Source organism: Daphnia magna, linkage group LG9 (assembly GCF_020631705.1).
Source record: "Daphnia magna isolate NIES linkage group LG9, ASM2063170v1.1, whole genome shotgun sequence".
NCBI lineage: Eukaryota > Metazoa > Arthropoda > Branchiopoda > Diplostraca > Daphniidae > Daphnia > Daphnia magna.
This window is the reverse complement of record NC_059190.1, coordinates 10,102,046-10,120,366: the sequence shown is the minus strand read 5'-3', so window position 1 is coordinate 10,120,366 and position 18,321 is coordinate 10,102,046. Positions and strand designations below refer to the sequence as shown.

At 40.1% G+C, this 18,321-nt stretch overlaps 1 protein-coding gene and 2 long non-coding RNA genes across 3 annotated transcripts; 1 reads left to right on the top strand and 2 right to left on the bottom strand.

Moving 5' to 3' along the window:
• The first annotated feature begins 8,904 nt into the window (after positions 1–8,904).
• On the top strand, positions 8,905–9,838 carry LOC123475892. The gene is made up of 4 exons (XR_006651435.1): positions 8,905–9,031; positions 9,098–9,305; positions 9,380–9,566; positions 9,634–9,838. It is a non-coding gene; the product is annotated as an uncharacterized LOC123475892 (long non-coding RNA).
• A 2,514-nt stretch (positions 9,839–12,352) lies between these two features.
• LOC123475894 lies at positions 12,353–12,760 on the bottom strand. Its single transcript, XR_006651437.1, has 3 exons — positions 12,681–12,760; positions 12,500–12,591; positions 12,353–12,434 (listed from the first exon to the last, which is right to left on the bottom strand). It is a non-coding gene; the product is annotated as an uncharacterized LOC123475894 (long non-coding RNA).
• A 1,959-nt stretch (positions 12,761–14,719) lies between these two features.
• LOC123475716 lies at positions 14,720–17,614 on the bottom strand. The gene has a single exon (XM_045178710.1). It carries the CDS (start codon positions 17,612–17,614, stop codon positions 14,720–14,722), a length of 2,895 nt encoding a protein of 964 aa, XP_045034645.1.
• Between the last annotated feature and the right edge of the window lie 707 nt (positions 17,615–18,321).

The following is an 18,321-nucleotide window of genomic DNA, read 5'->3' as shown; positions in this document are numbered from 1 at the left end:
CAAAAAGATGAAAATATTATTGAAAAATTCAAACTGTAGCAATAGATTGAAACAGCGTTCTCTAACGTGGAAGACATAAAATCACGAAGAGTAGTTATATATGTAATGAGCATTTCGAACCGGGTTATTTTTTTTTCTTAGGAAAGATAATGGTTATCAAGATTATAGACGTTTAAAGAGAGATAAAGTACCAACTATATTCATAAATAAGGTATGCTATATCAACTAATTTTACGAGATGCTGTCATTCAATATTCTGACTTCTTTTTTAATTTACAATTCATAGGTACCAACGCTTTCACAACAAGATGGATTTCAAACGTGTTTTACATATTCCCCAAATAAAAATTATAAACAAAACAGAAACCAAGTAATTTCCGAACAGCAATTCCACACACTGTTTTAAATACCAATTCACTAATTAGTAGAAAATTAAAAGTACGTCTGTAAGAGAAGAAAGTAAAGTTTCCACTCACTCATCTGTGGTATATTTTTATGAGCAATGTTACTTTAATTTCATTTTTACTAATGGTTTTTAGTTTTTATGTTAGTTAATTATAAAATTAGATAAAATTAGTAAAATTATTATGGCTTATTGGATACGTTTCCGTCGGCGACGCGGAGATCCGCGTTCTAGACTTTGATGAGATAACTGTTTGCAAAATTATTCCGCTCATGAAAATGGTGTAATTGTTTATGAATTAAATAATCATTTATCATATATAAATACTTTTTCAAAATTTTTAATGTAATATATCTCATCAAAGATTTATTTAATTATATTCATAAGCTAGATTTGCTCTGAAACGCAAGTAAGCAAATAAGCTTTGAGCGCGGATCTCCAGCGTCGCCGATGGAAACGTATCCAATAAGCCACTAACAATTTATGAACGGACAGCTAGCATATTCATAAAATAATTTTGTGTTTCCATATGCTACCCGATTACCCGACCCGATAATGACAATAACGAGTAATGGAAAGACTCTATTTTGTATTGCAAAAATTGTTCTACTTAGCCGGGGGTTAGGGGTGTCTACCGATAATACAGTCTACACTTTTTCCAGACATTTAATACCTAGGGCAAAAAAAAGTGTCTGTGCTGACATTACCCAACCCCCTTATGATGATTTGGCGCCAAAACCGCCCTACCCCTCCTTAAAAAGGTAAACTATTAATATTTTCTACCCACAGATGGCCTTTTCAAAATAAAATGAATAGGTGTTCACCTTTTTGTGCAGGATACTGTACATCCATTTTGGCGCACATACGAGAGCGGAAGGAGAATGCCCAGTGTGAAAAAGATACAGTAACGGTCCAAATAGTGAGAGATTCGCTTAATGAAAAAACTTTCGAAGTAGGAAACTACCCAGTACAGCAACTTTTGCTTTAATTGACATTTTTACAACACGTGGTAACAAATTTTCCAATCTAACTGATAAAGAAATTACGTAATAAAATTTCATTACGTTATATTGGGATTTCAGATTTAAGGTAATTTTTAAATAATATCAGTATATATTTAACTACTGTATAATGTTATTGTTAATTTTCCCAAACATATATCAAATAATTTTCACACATAAATTGATATCTTAGTTTCCCGACGGATATCAATTACCAGAGACGGTGGATCCTCTCCCAGAATCCCCCCACCAGGGTGCCAGACTAGGAGAAAATCTCCACTTGATGTTTAGCCCTGCTAACGTGTTGTAGACCTTCTCAATTTTATAGGCTGATCTTAAGTATTTCGCCGCTTTTGTGAATGTCCCCGCATTGTCGGAATACATTGTTTTAGGAAAGTCTTTTCTCGAAAAGAACCTTCGCAAGGCGTATATGAACGTTGTAAGTCCCTGATATGTGGTGACTTCTAAGTGCACAGCTCTCGTGACTGCGCATGCGAACAGGCAAACATATGCTTTCGCATTTACGTTTGTCCCGATCTCTACAGTGAACGGACAGGCGAAATCTACTCCTGTCACCGTGAACGGGTTTGAGTTTTGTAGTCTGTGGATTGGTATAGGTGCGGGAACCTCGTTAAATGCGTGACATTTTATGCACCACCTAAGTTGTTTTTGATTGTCTGTCTTAATCTGGGAATCCAAAACGACCTACTTAGGTGTACCATGACGGTATAGAGCAGTAAAACATCCTGCGTTGCGCGTTTTCCACAAATGCGAAAATCTCATTTGTGTCCAAGTTGGTCTGCTGCGGCTGCAGCGTCTTATGGAGAAACCATCTTCTTCACGTTAAAAATTAAGTTTTTATAACTATAATTTAGATTTCCCTCTTTTCTTCCTAGCAGTGGGTACCCTATTCATCTTTTCATTTCCCAATATTTTTTTCGAGCTCCAGTTCAATCTACTTTATTTTATTTTATTTTTTGTTTGTAAGTTGCTCGTCTCTTTTAGCCGAAGAATTTCGTTTGCTGCCAGAAATTCGTCTGCTACAAGGGGATGAACAACAAACCATTCACAAACAATAGGTAAATAAAAATAAACCAGATAGAACTAGGGCTAGAAAAAAATTGGGAAATGAAAAAATGAATAGGGTACCCCTGCTAGGAAGAAAAGTGGGAAAATCTTAATTATATTTATGAAAACTTATTTTTTAACATGAAGAAGTTGGTTTCTCCATAAGACTGCTGCAGCCGCAGCAGATCAACTTGGACACAAATGAAATTTTCGCATTTGTGGAGAACGTGCAACGTAGGATGTTTTACTGGTCTATTGGCCCCGGTGTGATTAAGTCTTTCATGCGTCTGCTCTATCAGTAGCTGGGTAACGTTATGATCGGACGACAGCAAGATTACTGCGTCTCTACCGTTGTGGTTTAACCAATTCTTATGTCGCCCTACACATCTTAACAGCTGTGATTTGGTGTCCCATGTTACTCCCAGTTTCCTCAACTGTTCGTTTTTCCATGGTTTCTTCTGTTTTTCTGCCTCTATTACTTCACTAAATCCGTCTCTTTGAGCTGTCTTCCAAAACTCCAACTCTGCTTCTTCTGTTTCCTCAATTGATGAGATTCTGAATTTCCTTGTTGTCCCACCACATTGCATCTTTGCTAGTGGCGTCTGTGGGGTCTTCTTGACCTCTGAATCTTCTTATTGCCCGCTTAATAGTGGCTATCATTCTTACCGTGTGTCGTAACGTGCTGTTCTTCTCGTACCATCTTTCCGTTACCTGTGTGTGACATTGCGTTGTTTCTACGGTTTTTTGCTCCTTCTGTATTTCTTCCATACAGGACCCTTCTACCTGGGCTGGCGTTCTTGGCCATTGCGCCCCTTTGTTAGCCATGTCGGACCTTTCCACTAGTCTGGCTTATCTATCAGCTGTCTCACTGATGCTCCTCTTGACGCTATGCCTGCTGGGTTTTGTAATCCTGGCAGTGTCTGACCGAGTCTGCAGGGATTTTTTCCCTAATTTTCCTAATTCCCCTAATCACCCTGTTATGTACGAGTTGTTTACATCTGCCCGATTCTCCTTTGATCCACCATAAGGCTATGGCTGAATCTGTCCAAAGTTTTTTTTTCTATATCTGTATTTAACGCCTTCCCGACGTATCCCCCTAGCCTTACTGCCAGCAAGTTGCTTAACAGCTCCAGCCTCAGCGTCGAGACTGACTTCTTTGGATCTAGTGCGACTCTAGTCTTACTGCACATAAGCCTTATTTTGCCACTATCTTCTACTTCGATGTAGGCCACTACACTGTAGGCGTCGTCACTTGCGTCGCAAAACAGATGCAACCGTTTCTTATTTTCCCCAATCCATCTCGGTATTTTTATCAGGGCTAGTTCTGGTAGACCCTTGATAAAGGTTTGCCAGTGGAGCATGATGTTTGCCGGTATGGGTTCATCCCAACCGGTCTTAGCCATCCATATTTTCTGCATTATGATTTTTGCTACCAGCGTTACTGGTGATATTAATCCTAACGGGTCAAACACCCTTAGTGCAAGACGAAATAGTTTCCTTTTAGTCTGCCTCTTATCAAGTCCTTTGGTGTCTTCAACAACCTTGTCTGGGTCGAATTGCAAGGTATCTGTCACGGGGTTTCATGTGACCCCTAACGCTTTTATGGGTGCGTCTGTTTTCGCCATCCCAATGACGTCTTGTTGGAACTGTACAACATTTTCTAGCGCTCTTCTCAGCTCGTTGTTGTTCGTCATGCATTTTCTAAGTTCCATTTTTGCTGATTGGAACAATCTTCTTGCTTGTTCTATTAGCAAGAGTGCTTCGCTGACGTTATCGGCTCCCCCCAACCAATCATCGACATAGAGTTTATTCTCCAACTGCTTCGTTAATTCGGGGAGGGCCGATTGGTGTTCTTCCAAGCATTTTAAGATTACTGCTCTTAAAATGAACGGGCTGCACGACAGTCCAAAAGGTACCCGTTTCCATCTGTATTCTTTGACTGTAATCGGCTCTTGATCCGGGTTTTCTATCCATAAGAACCTGATTAATTGTTCGTGTTCCTGCAGTATTCCTATCTGTAGGAACACTTGCGCTATGTCCGCCGTCCATGCGATTCTATTCTGTCGGAACCGTGGCAAGACTGCTAGTATTTCTGGGTTTAAGTTCGGCCCCGTTTCTAACAGGTCGTTTATACTCGGTTTATTTTGCTGGTGCGCGGATCCGTCAAACACAGGTCTGATTTTTGTTGTTTGCGCGTCTGTTTTGATGACTGGTCTGTGTGGTAGGTAGGTGCAGACTCCGTCGTAACTGGTGTCTGCTTCTCCTATGTACCCGTCTTTTTCATACTGGGCGAATATCTTGTGATATTCGGCTCTTTCTTCTTTTGTCATTTTTTTAAACATGTTTGTTAGCCTGATTGTGGCTATGTTTTAGCTTGTCTCTATGGCCCTGCGGTTATTCCTGAATGGAAATTGGACCTCATATCTCCCGTAATGTCCTTTTCTGATCGTGTTCTGGTATGTTTTAAGGAACACTGGAACCTCTAGCTCTTCTTTGGTTACCACCATGTGTTCTAGCGCCCAAAATTCTCATAAGTTCACCAGTGGTTTAACACTGTTTTCGACTGTGGTTACTAAGGCGGAGCTTTCTGCCTTGTTTTCCGATGCCCCGAATATAATCCATCCTAATTGGCTCGCACAGGCCACTGAACCATAATTCCCTTGTTTTGTTTGGTGGGTCATAATCTTCTTGAAATAATCGCACCCGATGATTAGGTCGAACTCTTGTCTGTTGTGTCTGGCATCCAAGCCTAGCAATATAGCAAGGCTTCGCCATCCTGCTCTACCTCACCGTAGTCATCGGATGGTCCGGCCTGGTCCACTGTAGCAGCCCTAGAACAAATAGATAAAATATGTTTATTAAATAAAAAAAAAGAATTTCCCTTAATTGTTAACTAACCTTCCATTACGCTGGAATTCCCTAGTGAGTGACTGAAGTTCGTGCAGTTGGACGAATCGGTCCACTCAGGTGTGTCGTCATCGACATACTTCAACAAGTATTGCACTTTATTGCGTCCATTTTCGGACAGCATAACCTTACAAACGGCGAAGAAAAATAATTGAAAAACAATAAGATAAAAATGATTCAAAAATGAAATGAAATGTTATAATGTTACCCTTACCTTCTGTTTAAACACGCCTCTACCTTGAATTCTTCAAACTGCTCGGTCTCTTGAACTTGATGGTTCCTCGGCATCTTCTTGGAAAAACTTGACTCAGTGAACTAACCGAGTATGAGTCTGGTTGAGTTCAAAGGCCAATCCAAGTTTAGTCGTTTTCAAAACGTTTTCTTATTTATTTATTTTCCCCTTAGGATATGATCCAGTCTGGCAACCCTGCTTATCCATACCCCCATCAGTTTTGGATGCAGTCGCCGAGATGAAGGCGTCGTTGAGTAGAGTAGTCTAGTTTCAAAACGTTTTCTTATTTATTTATTTTCCCCTTAGGATATGATCCAGTCTGGCAACCCTGCTTATCCATACCCCCCATCAGTTTTGGATGCAGTCGCCGAGATGAAGGCGTCGTTGAGTAGAGTAGTCTAGTTTCAAACGTTTTCTTATTTATTTATTTTCCCCTTAGGATATGATCCAGTCTGGCAACCCTGCTTATCCATACCCCCCATCAGTTTTGGATGCAGTCGCCGAGGTGAAGGCGTCGTTGAGTAGAGTAGTCTAGAGTTAACCGAAATGTTATTTATATATATTACTGGAAAATGTTCTGGCCCATGTTAATGTTGTAGATCTTTTTAATTCATGTGTTTTTGTTTGCAAAAAATGGTACACAATTATCTATAATCAAAAGGTATGACTTTAATGACGAGTGAAGAGCGATGTAAGCTGCACGATCCAGCTTTAATTTCGTTTCCAGTTTGTCAGATGGAAAAAATTATATGCCATTTACTCTATGCAAAACAGTAAAAATTCAAAAGCAGTCCTAAATGATACATGCATCAGTCATAATATAACTGGAAAAGAAAACTGCCTTCTAGGCCTGACAAAGTAAGTTGTTTGTTTTGAATATATTTCCTTCAACAATGTTCACACACACATTTCACATCACTGTCTGTCCATTGGTCGTCATCGCTACACCTGAGTTAATGGAGGTATATAAATTAAAAGTGCACGATGGAAAATATCTTGTGGTGCAGTTAAGTACGATAATGATAAATATTTTAACTAAAAAAGCCAATTTATGGAAGTCCAAGACACATTTCGAGAGGAAATGCGTACGATGGTTTTACTGCATTCCTTGGGAAAAGTTTACTATTGGCACCAAACAAACCATTTCCACTCTACATGTAATAAAATTTGACGGCTTATTACAGATTAATACCAGAAGCCGTCTGCTAAATAATAAGCCGTCAAATTAATACCAGAAGCACTCTGCTCAGTATATATGATATTATATTAATACCAGAAGCCGATCGTAGTGATACACTGATATATACAATATAACACAATATATATATAATACAATATAATATACGATATACACTGATATATACACTGAGCAGACGTAGTCTGCACCGACCGTAGGTCGGTTACTACTATGTAGTAGTAGTAGTGGCCGTAGGCCACTGAGCGAACGGCTTCTGGTATTGAGCCGTAAAATCTATTGCCATTTCGGTTCGCAATGGCAATAGCCATAGAGGGCTATTGCCATTTCAGTGTTAAAACCCCATCTATCGGCGTTGGCCGTAGATAGCGATGGAATAACTGCCGTTGCCGTTGGTGGCCGTTTGGCCTTCCTTACTTATTTTATTTGTTTATTATTTACAAACATTTAGTTTGATGGTTAAATTGAAATTCTCATTGTAAATTCATTATCTAAGGTATAGTTTAACATATTCCTTGAATTTTAACAAAGCCATATATACCACTTGATTGAAGGCATAGAATTACTTAATATTTTTGACAGACTTTCAGCTTGTTGTGAGAAACTGCGGAGACGTAAAATGTGTACGACGTAAGGAAATGTCATTTAACTTATTTTCAATTCATGCATTGTAGCATCGGAAAAAAACATTTCTTATAATTCTTAATTACGTTGTGATGACAGCAAATCAACGAAGAACGAACAATTACATTTACTTAAGCTTGTAAAAAACCTTAATGGTGGATATTTATTTCGCCAGTTTGTAACACAAAGTACATGTATAATATTTACTTCTTATGACTTCTCCAGGCGACAGTTTTTCACATTTTCGGTGACAAAGGAGAAGACAAGAGTGGCACTGTATTCCACCATCATCCTTCTTGCTTTCCTTCTTGCAATGACAGTGAAAAGTGTTGATCTGTTTCTTCGTTTCAACTGTAAGTAAAAAGTATTTAAAATGGAATTATTCGTTTTCAGTTTAAATTATTACCCATTTGTAGGACTGACGCCCATGCATCTTCATCAAACAACTTTCGGAATTCTTCCAACTTTAACTCAGGATTTTGGACTGCACTGCTGACTTGCGCAGGCATCTGAAAGACCATCTCTTCAGTTACAATGTGCTTCGAAAGAAGTATTTATTCGGCTTTTTCCCGTCCGATAAACCAAGTCAGGAATACTGCAATCAAAGAAAAATAATTATTGCGTGTTGGTGAGTAAAAGGAATCAATGATTTTACTTAGTTTTTGATCTGCCCTTTTTTTTTCGAATTGCTTAGGGGCATTTTTATGATGATCCAGCCGTCTGGTTCCTTTCGGTCGCCCAGCTCGAGTTTTGGTGTTGGGGAGCATAAGCATCATCAAATCGTCTTCTACTCTTGGTCTTTTTGGCTCCCGGTTCTCATCAGAACTACTTTGCTGGTCATCTGCAGCTTCTGATGGAGGTTCTATTGGGCCATAAGAGTGGTCCAAGTAGATTGATGTCATTCGGGCGTCTGTATCTGCCGTAGCTCGAACAACTGGATCTGCCGGAGCTTGAACGACTGGATCTGCCGGAGCTCGAACGACTGGATCTGCCGGAGCTTGAACGACTGGATCTCTTTGAGTTTGAACGATTGGATCTGCCAGAGTTTTATATTAGGTAAAATTTAAATATTTAACTGTCAAAAAGATCTCATACCCCCAATTATTAGATGCATAGGCTCATTCCGTCGGATGCATAACTTGACCTGTTCCAGTACTTGGAGGTATCCCTCGAAGGCAGGCAAGGGTATATTTTTGAAGTTCATTAGCCAAGGTTTTGGCTAATTGAAGGGCTCTGCTGTACATGTCTTCTCAAGTGACTCGATCTCGATTTCTTCGTTGTTGAATTACGACCGGTGACCAAGCTTCCGGGTGTTCGTCTTGTGAATCCTCGTCCTAAACATAAACAGAAACGAAGTTATTAAAGGTAATAAGATAACTAACTTTGTTTGATTTCATTTTACCTCGTCATCGCTCATGCGCCTTCTCCTATTGAAATCTTCTACTGGCAGTAAAATCTCCGCTCTATCAGATAGGAATAAGAGGTGTCGACACGGAAGTCCAAAATTATTGAAGAAAGTACAGGAGCAACTAGTCAAATCCAAATTAGCAGTGTAACGGCCAGTGTTGGTTGCTGTGATTAATTGGTTCCCATCCTGGCAAGTAAACAGTGTTGATTAAGTTATTTCACTAACAATTTATATTAAAGTTACCTCAATTATGCTGTAGGATGTAGTTGTCGCCTTGAATTGTTCAATTACCCGATCCACCGCATAAGGCGTATAGATTTTACGTAACCGCTCCATGATAGGATGCAACTTCTGAACCGGAAATCGAATTTTCAACTCATTTCCTTTCTTTTTTCGATCAAACTCTCTCATTTGGCTAATGTCAAGCAATACTTGTATCAGCTCGGGAAATCTTACTTGCCGATTACGTAAGTTTTTCTTTAAAAGTGAATGATACCTATTTATGGACAAGTGGTAGTAATATTTATTGATTTATATGTAGGGACGTGAATACCGTTCGATTCTGTTCGTCGTGTGATTGTCCATCATGAATAGAGTTCTTCTATAAAAACGGCCCAATATTCTGTAATATTAAACCAATTGGTTTCGAAATAATGCCCAAGTCCGTCGTACGTGCCGTCGTCGTCATCTTCATCTAAAAAATTCCTTTTTTAAAATAAAGATTTCCGGTAAGTTGAATAATTTGATTACCTAATCCACACAGGTATTCCTCGACCTCTTTTATTTTCTCTTCAGATCCAGCGTAGACGGCTTCTTTGAACTGTTGGTATATCTCTTCCCGGAGATTCCGGCTTAACTTGGCTTGGACGAGACGTTTGTCAACAGCAGCCAACGCGTGGAAAAGGCACAATTTCAAAGACGCTGAGGTGAAAATGCGTTCTACGGCGTTCATCTCTTTGCAATCCTTGTCGGTAAGAACCACTTTCGTCTTGCTGACGTCGTTGTGCTAAGAAATTCATGGATATTTAGCAATTTAGATTTTTGGTTTTCATTAAAAGGATTACCTTGGTGAAAATCTCTAGACCAGCGAAAATGCTAGCTGTCGTCTCCTCGCGGAGAAACATGTAGCAAATAGGTTGTCCAATGCCAAAATTATCTTCTATAACAATTGTGTAGAGGGGCATCCCGGCTTTGTCCACTTTATATGTCCCGTCGATCTCCACCACTTCACCAAATTTCTTAAATAATTCTCTTTGCTCTTGGGACTGGATGAAAATCTGTACTACTTCATTGTCTTCGTCGTGAACTATTTTAACTACGTTTCCTGGTCGTTCACGAAAGGCGTCTAATAGTTCTACAGTATTCTTCCATTCATCTCGTGGCAGTCCTAAATTGCAACAAGTTTTAATTGAATACCAATTATAAGTAAATGACATAATGTCTTTACCGATCACTTTCTGCTTAATGTTCTGTATAGTCTTAGGTTTGAGAACAACGTTAAACTCATCATACACGCGCTTCCGTACTTTTAAGGGGATTGCGCCGTCACGCGTTGCATCAGTGATGTATTCTAAAGCAGCAGGATCTAGATGTCTAAAATATAAAGCAATCTGTTAATCTTTGTTCAATTGTGATTCATCAGCAAAGTTACATACTTTTTCTCCCCGTAGGTAGCGATGAGTTCTTCGGAAACGGGATGGTTTGCGTGCTCAAGATTGCACGAAATGACCTCGTACTTTTGTTGACGGACATTCAAAGAGACATACCATGTATATGGACAATTGCATGCGTAGACTTTCTGATTAGGGCGCAATCCTTTCGAACGGTTTCGATGATTTTCATGATGCGAACAAAGAATCTTGGCAGAATAATATTTCCAGCGTTCATCGTCAACCTTCTTTGACCCTGACTGTTTTATGAATCAGTTAACGTCCGATATTTTTTAAATAGTAAGTTTAAGTCGAGTTTACTAACCTTTTTGTTGTGAGCTGACACAGTGCATTTTGAACGACCAAAGGATAGAAAAACACTTGTCGCAGTTGCTGTACATATGCGTCCACATCTTCCATCGTTTAAAAAAACGACCTATGTGAAGCGTTTCTATATCCATGTCGAACCGTTGTAGAACGAGAAAAACAAGCAAATTTGGTAAACTGATAAACTTGGAGCAAAATCGAATGATCTACTATGCTTGAAATATGGAATGCGATTGATTTTTAAGATGCCCACCATTTTTCTCTATCTGCCCCCGCCCATCTTGATCCTAGCTTCAGCAATTGCCTTTTGTCGGCATCGGCATAAAAAATTGTTATCCAATCTTGTTAAAGGCAGGTAGTCCCAAAGGTGCGTGTTGACACCTTGGTCTTGTCGAGCGTAACCGCTGAAGGTCGAATCAAGTAGTTCGTGGAAAAACTATGCGAAGGAAAGGGACAATAGGTTGAATTTCAGCAACATTAACCGCAACGTGATTCACTTTTTGTTTATATAAAACAAATTCCACTATTACACATTGCGTGAATAACTGAATTTTACCGAAGTTTACTTTTCACTTACTGAATAAAATTTCGAAATGTACATTCTATGAATTGAACCTGTAGCAGGTTACAAGAATATGGTCAAGGTCGCAGCTTATTACCTACATAGCTTTTTCCTAGAACTGCTTGAGTGATGGACGGGTTTCGTATAACTCGGACTGTGTCATCGTAACGTAAATCATCTTTACTTGAAAGTTTTAACGCGTTACGTCGCAAACACATGTGTGAATAGAAAACAATTGAATGCACCATAATAATTATAAATCTTACATTTGTATAATATCCGAAGGTAGTAAAGGTAAATGCCAGTTAACACTACGAATTCGTTTGTGCGTTTCTTTAAAACTATAGAAAAAGGCGACAGCACTAAAGAGTTCATTTAAAAAGATTACAATATCGATGAAATCATTTTGTAAAATGCCTCAGTCATATTAGATGCTAACCTCATTCGTTATTGACTAACTGAGCTGCTACTAATTTACATTCGATTTCGTGACAACCGTAATAAGCATTGATTCAATGAGAAATTTGTGAAATATTTGTAATTCTTATTATTGTGAAATATTTTTAGTTTTACATTCAATAGATGAGTTGAATAACTTAATGACCCCGAGTTACAGAGTTTAAACATATCGGTATAACTTTATACAGGAAATTAAGCATAAGAAATGCAAACGAGAAGAAATGGTTATATCTTATATGAGCTTAAATAGGAAGATCACACAAAAATCGTCAACAACAAGGTCAACAAAATCCCATGCATGTTAGCCAACAGGTTACAGAATAGGCTGATCCATAATCATTCTTCATGAAGGCACAAACAACAATAATGCATTAAAGTTACGCAACCAATAGAACTGTTACGCCAACCAATAGAATTTCTCACAACAAGCTGAGAGTCTGTCAAAAATATAAAGAATATAAAGCAAGTTAGTCATCATTACATGAAATGTAAAAGTATGATGTGTGACAATAAACACCTGAATTTGAATCCATTGTCAATCCATCGACAACAAGTTAGCTCTGTGTCAGCTCTGAAGAGTTTGTCCAAACGAGCTGAGTCTGTCAAAAATATAAAGCAAGTTAGTCATCATTAAATGAAATGTATGATGTGTGACAATAAACACCTGAAATTGAATCCATTGTCAATCCATTGACAACAAGTTAGCTCTGTGTTAGCTCTGTGTCAGCTCTGAAGAGTTGTCCAAACGAGCAGAGTCTGTCAAAAAAATAAAGCAAGTTAGTCATCATTACTAAAAGCATGAATGGTCAGAAAGCATAGTCTATTAACAATATGTCTATAAACACCTGAATTTGAATCCATATTATCCATTGATAACAAGTTAGTTCTGTCTCACCATTGATAACAAGTTAGTTCTGTCTCAACTCTCATGTTTCTCAAAACAAGCTGAAAGTCTGTCAAAAATATTAAGTTATTCTATGCCTTCAATCATGTGGTATATATGGCTTTGTTAAAATTCAAGGAATATGTTAAACTATACCTTAGATAATGAATATTCAATGAGAATTTCAATTTAACCATCAAACTAAATGTTTGTAAATAATAAACAAACAAATAAAATAAGTAAGGAAGGCCCAACGGCCACCAACGGCAACGGCAGTTATTCTATCACTATCTACGGCCAACGCCGATAGATGGGGTTTTAACACTGAAATGGCAATAGCCCTCTATGGCTATTGCCATTGCGAAACGAAATGGCAATAGGGTCGACCCGCTCGTTGCAACTCTATTTGACTGTTACGCGATATGTTGCATAAAAAGTGTAATACACTCGACTTTATTCGTTGGTTCAGTCAGAGAACCCTGGTTGTTCCACGCCGTGTGGAAAATCGTCGGTCCTTGTAACTAATTTCGGAAATAGCAATCAGAGCCTCCGGTGGGTGTGTGATGCACTACAACGAATGCATCAATCGTGAAATGTGTTTGAAAACTTTAACAGCAATCGCAACAGCAATAAGGAACGAAAGGAGCTGACGATACGTGAAAAATAAAGAATATATTGAAGTTCGAAAACAAACACTAACACGTTAGTGGGTATTTTTCAATAACAATTTATTCCCTTTTTTACTTTTAACATATATCTTTATTCTATTATTACAATTTATTATATTATTTACTATATTACATACATTTTTTATATACGTTTTATCACTTTTTTTGTACAACGACTTGCATGAGATAGAATGCCTTAAAGGGAATGAAACAGTTAAAGAAAATCAAATGAGTTGGCGCAGTTTCGAATTTTTTAACAAATGCCGATGCTTCTGTCAGCAACAGATCTATTAGTCGTTTTGACTCAAAATAATCAGTCCAACATTTTCTCTTATTACATAAGGTTAACTTTGATTGCGGTGAACATCACAGAAAATTGGTAGTAAGTGACACTTAGAAAATTTTTCTATATAGTTCTGAAATGAATCTTCTTCGTAGATTTTGCCAATATGTTGAAAATGCGTTGCGTTGGCAGAGAATGCTCTAAGATTTTGGATATTCGATTGGCGACGAACGTCTGAAAGCGACATGTCTTTGAGGCTATCCACTAAAGGACAGTTTTAGAATCAGACCAATAGATGATTTGATTGATTGGAATACGCAGGATCGATTGGACGAACTTCACAAGGCATAGTGCCACAACTGCTCCTTGGAGTTCTAATTTCGGAACAGTCAGCGGACGAAGGGGTGCCACGCGGGAATTTGACGTAACGAAATTTACGGCGACGATATTATTGTGGTAGACTATTCGTAGGTATACTACAGAGCCAAACCCGACGGTGGATGCATCGCAAAAGGCATGCAGCTGAATGTCTTGGATGTCACTGGACGAAGTTAACGCTCGCGGTACCTTGAATGCTTCGAGCTGGCTAAGATTAGTCGTCCATTTGTTCCACTGGTGTTGAATTAGTTCGGGAACTTGGTCATCCCAGTAAACACCGACAAGCCACAATTCTTGTAGAATTCTTTTGGCGCTTAGGATCACTGGTGTTAAGAACCCCAGTGGGTCATACAAGGTGGACAATGCACTCAAGATCCGACGCTTAGTGCTCGCTTCGACGTCGGTTTTAACATTAAAAATGAAGCTGTCGTTTTCGCTGTCATATAAAACGCCTAAGGTTCTCTCCGTAGGTAAATCTTCTAGATCCAAATTCAGGCGAGGTTGATTACGATCACCTTCTGGAACACGAGACAGTACCCGTCGAGATGAAGAGAGCCATTGGTTCAGATGAAATCCTCCCCTTTTCAACAATGCTTTTGAGTCTTTAATCGCTCGACTAGCCTCCTCTTCGGTGTAAAAAGAATTCAGAAGGTTATCTACATAGAAGCTCTTTTAGACTCGTTCAGCGGCTTCAGGAAATTCTTCACGATGTAGGTCAGCAATATGTCGAAGCACTTGGGAGCAGATAAAAGGGGATGAAACCGATCCAAAGATTTGCCGCTGCATTTCATATACGGTGGGTCTTTTTCGAGAACCAGGTGTACGCCACAGGAATCGTAGAGCGGAACGGTCTTCTTTCTTCACGCCAACTTGAAGAAACATTAACTGAATATCCCCAGATAGGGACACCGGCTTTTCTCTAAGGAGTAGAAGGGTAGCACCTATATCGTTGATAAGGTTGGGACCCTTTACCAGAACTTCGTTAAGTGCAATTCCTTGGTACTTGGCCGAAGCGTCGAAGACCACCCTAACCTTTTCGGGTTTTCGAGGATTTACGACTCCATGATGGGGAAGGTACCAATTTCTCCCAAAGGTGCCCTTCAATTCACTTTCCTTGAGAGGCCGCACGAATCCCTTTGCCACATAGTCATCGATTACGGCTTTGTATCTCTCAGCAAAATTAGAATTGTGAACGAATTTGTTTTCGATAGAGAAAAGTCGACGCAATGCACTATTGTAATTGTCGGGTAATGCGATAGCATCTGAAACCCATGGTAGACCTACTTCATACCTGGCTCCGTCGAATTGAATAGTTGCATCGAGTTTCTTCCTCGCTAGTTTATCCTCGGTTGATTCTAGCGGTTGAGCCGGAGTTACAATTGGAAAGCTTTCCGTTTCCCACAATTTCTCGACTTGACGTAAAAGTAGTGCTTCCTTCGGTGATTCTTGTACAAGGTAGCAGAGTTTTTGCACCGTCATCAGTGGTTTGTTTGAACGACAAACCGTTGAATCATGCTGCTGCGTCCCTAATGTTAGATCGCCAACGCAAGTCCAACCAAATGGCGTCAATAAACCAAAGAGAGCGTCGGTTCCAACAGGAGGTAGTCTTTCATCGAGACGTAAGTGCAGCCATTGGTTTCCCGCTCCAATAAGGATGGTTGGTTCTCCAACATCAACCAATTTTACGTCTTTGAGATGAGGGTAACGATTTCGGATCTCCATTAACTCCTTCGGTGGGCATGGTAACTTTAGGTACTGAGTCGGCACAGTAGAAACCTGCTTAAAAACCGATTCGAAAGATCTATCACGAGCCTTAACAGTCAAACTAACCGTAGTTGATTGAAACTGTGGGTCTTGGCCGTGAAACAAGCCAAAGGATACATTCCTTGCATTCCCTTTGCATTTGAGCTTTTTAGCTACATCCTCTCGAATTAAGTTAACGGTTGCTCCTGGATCTAGAAAAGCGAAAGTTTCTATTTCCACCCCGTTAGCTTGAAGTAACACAGGAACGATAGCTAGGGAAGTGTTGATAGCCGTATCCCTGTTTTTAATGGTCATTGCACGACCATCAGACGATTTTGCTGATAGCTGGCCTGCATTTTTAGTGGTTGAAGCATTCGCGGGATAAACTCGAAGTGCTCCGTGCAATAGAGGGTGGTGTCGTTGACCACAGTTCCCAATGTTGCAGACGATTTCGGTGGGACACTCAGTTCCCCGATGTGTTCCAATCAGACACCTGAAACATAATCGTTTCTCTTTTACCCACTCCACTCTAGTTGCAACGTCTAGATCTTTGAATGTGGAACAGGTTTTTATCGAATGGGCATTATCACAATAAATGCACTTCTTAATAACGCCTTTCTTCAGCGATGACGAATTACTCTCAGAGGGAGGACTTTGCTGCGGTTTCTTGACTGGTGGAGTTGTGGAGGTGTGAAAAACAACAGGACCTTTACCAAAGAGAGGAGTTGGTTTGGTGGAAGGCTTAGCACTTCCCGCTTTCTTTTCCTTCTGTGGAGCTGGTGATCTATGAGTAGACGGCCTGGTCATCAATTCACCCATCACCATCTCGTCTATCCACTTTGCTAGATCCTTGAGAGTAGCTCGTGTTGGAGTCATCCGGTACACTTTCACACCCCAGCTACTTCTCATTCGTGGAGGTAAACGGGAGACGACGTGTTTCAGAGTCATTCCCGATTCCAAGTCTTGCTCATATCCGCCGGTCCTCAGGGCATGCATGGCTCCATGAAGAATTCGATTGAGCTTGGCTAGTGCCTCTGAATCATCATCTCGGATCGATGGAAGATTCATAAGAGCCATCAAATGGCTCCGAGCAACCACTTGTGGTTGACCATATCGCTTTTTCAGTTTTACTAAGGCATCATAATAAGTGGACGGATTGTCCAAGTATTCGGCTATGTAGGAACGAACTTCTGTAGTGAGCAACTGCTTTAAGAAAGCATGGCGTTGAGCGTCCGATGGTACCACATTATGGATCATGTCCCTAAACGAAGAGATAAAGGTTGGCCATTCCTTTGGATCACCATTGAATGGCGTGATCTTTATATGTGGTAACGCATTCATTGGCCAATTTGGGCTGAACCCCACTGAAGCTCCCCTTGGTGGAGGTTTACGCCTGTTAATCCAATCATCGCTGCTGAACGATGGCATTAAAGGAGGTGGTGGACCACCTCTCCCCGCTTGCTGTAATGGTCTAGGATTGTACTCAGACGTGGGCGGGCTCCCAATCGTTGATACAGGTCGAGAGGTCTCGAATCTACATCGATCGTTAGTTCTGTCCATTGATTGCCTTAACGACGGATCAGGCGTTTGCGGCCGTGAACTGTAAGGATATTCATCCATGGTGAAGAAAGATTCTTCATCAGCTTGGCTCCGTGTAGCACGACTGGCAGTAGAAGCTGGCGAGTTACGTCGATCATCAAGGTAATGATCTACCTGTTGTGATACTCCTCGGACTCGAATCTCGATACTTATAATATAATTATAGGCATCTGTCATCGGCTTCTTGGTTTCCCATAATCTTTGATTGTACAAGAAATGGGACATCTCGCACTTGATCCAAACAACCATGGATCTGTGTATTAATATGGTTTAGTAAGGAACGGCGCCCATGGTTACTAATCAGCTGCTCTATCTCACGACACTGTTGCTCAAGGATAACGACTAATGTGTCTTGTTCGACCCGTGCCACCTTAATTGCTCGAAGTCGTTCTTGCGGTGTAAGGGATACTCGGTTGCTGGATTCTGTTGATCCACTTTGACTGCCAACTCCAGTATCGTTTCTGTTACGATGAACTGGAATACCAATATCTGGCATGCTAGTTATGCTGCCGTCACGTGTCCGTGGTTGAGACATTTCGCTAGGTAAATAAGCTTAATGTAAACTTAAAGTTTCTTCTACTTGATGATTTCGCTCTATTCGTTATAATAAGACAAGTTGAAGCGATGGAATTCAATTTCACTTTTATATTGTTCAACCGGCACGGGAATTACCATACAATATTTAAATCAATTATTCTCTTCGAGGACGTTTGTCAGTTTTTCGGAAAAGCTGTCTTGAGGTTACCGTGCTAACGATCTGGGTCCTTGTGTTACGAATTCTCCAACTCCTAACGGTTTGTTCTGGTTCAGCAGGTGCAGGTTCCTCAGTTTCTCCAACCTCACTTCTGACTTCACAATCAGCAAGGTTAGGGATGAAGTCGTCCGGCTCCGACTCTGGAACACCTGGAGGAGTTTGGGGGTCCGGAAGCTGC

Bases quoted from the DNA above. Each gene is read 5' to 3' on its own strand.
- LOC123475716 (XM_045178710.1), bottom strand. From the start codon at position 17,614: ATGTCCCATTTCTTGTACAATCAAAGATTATGGGAAACCAAGAAGCCG.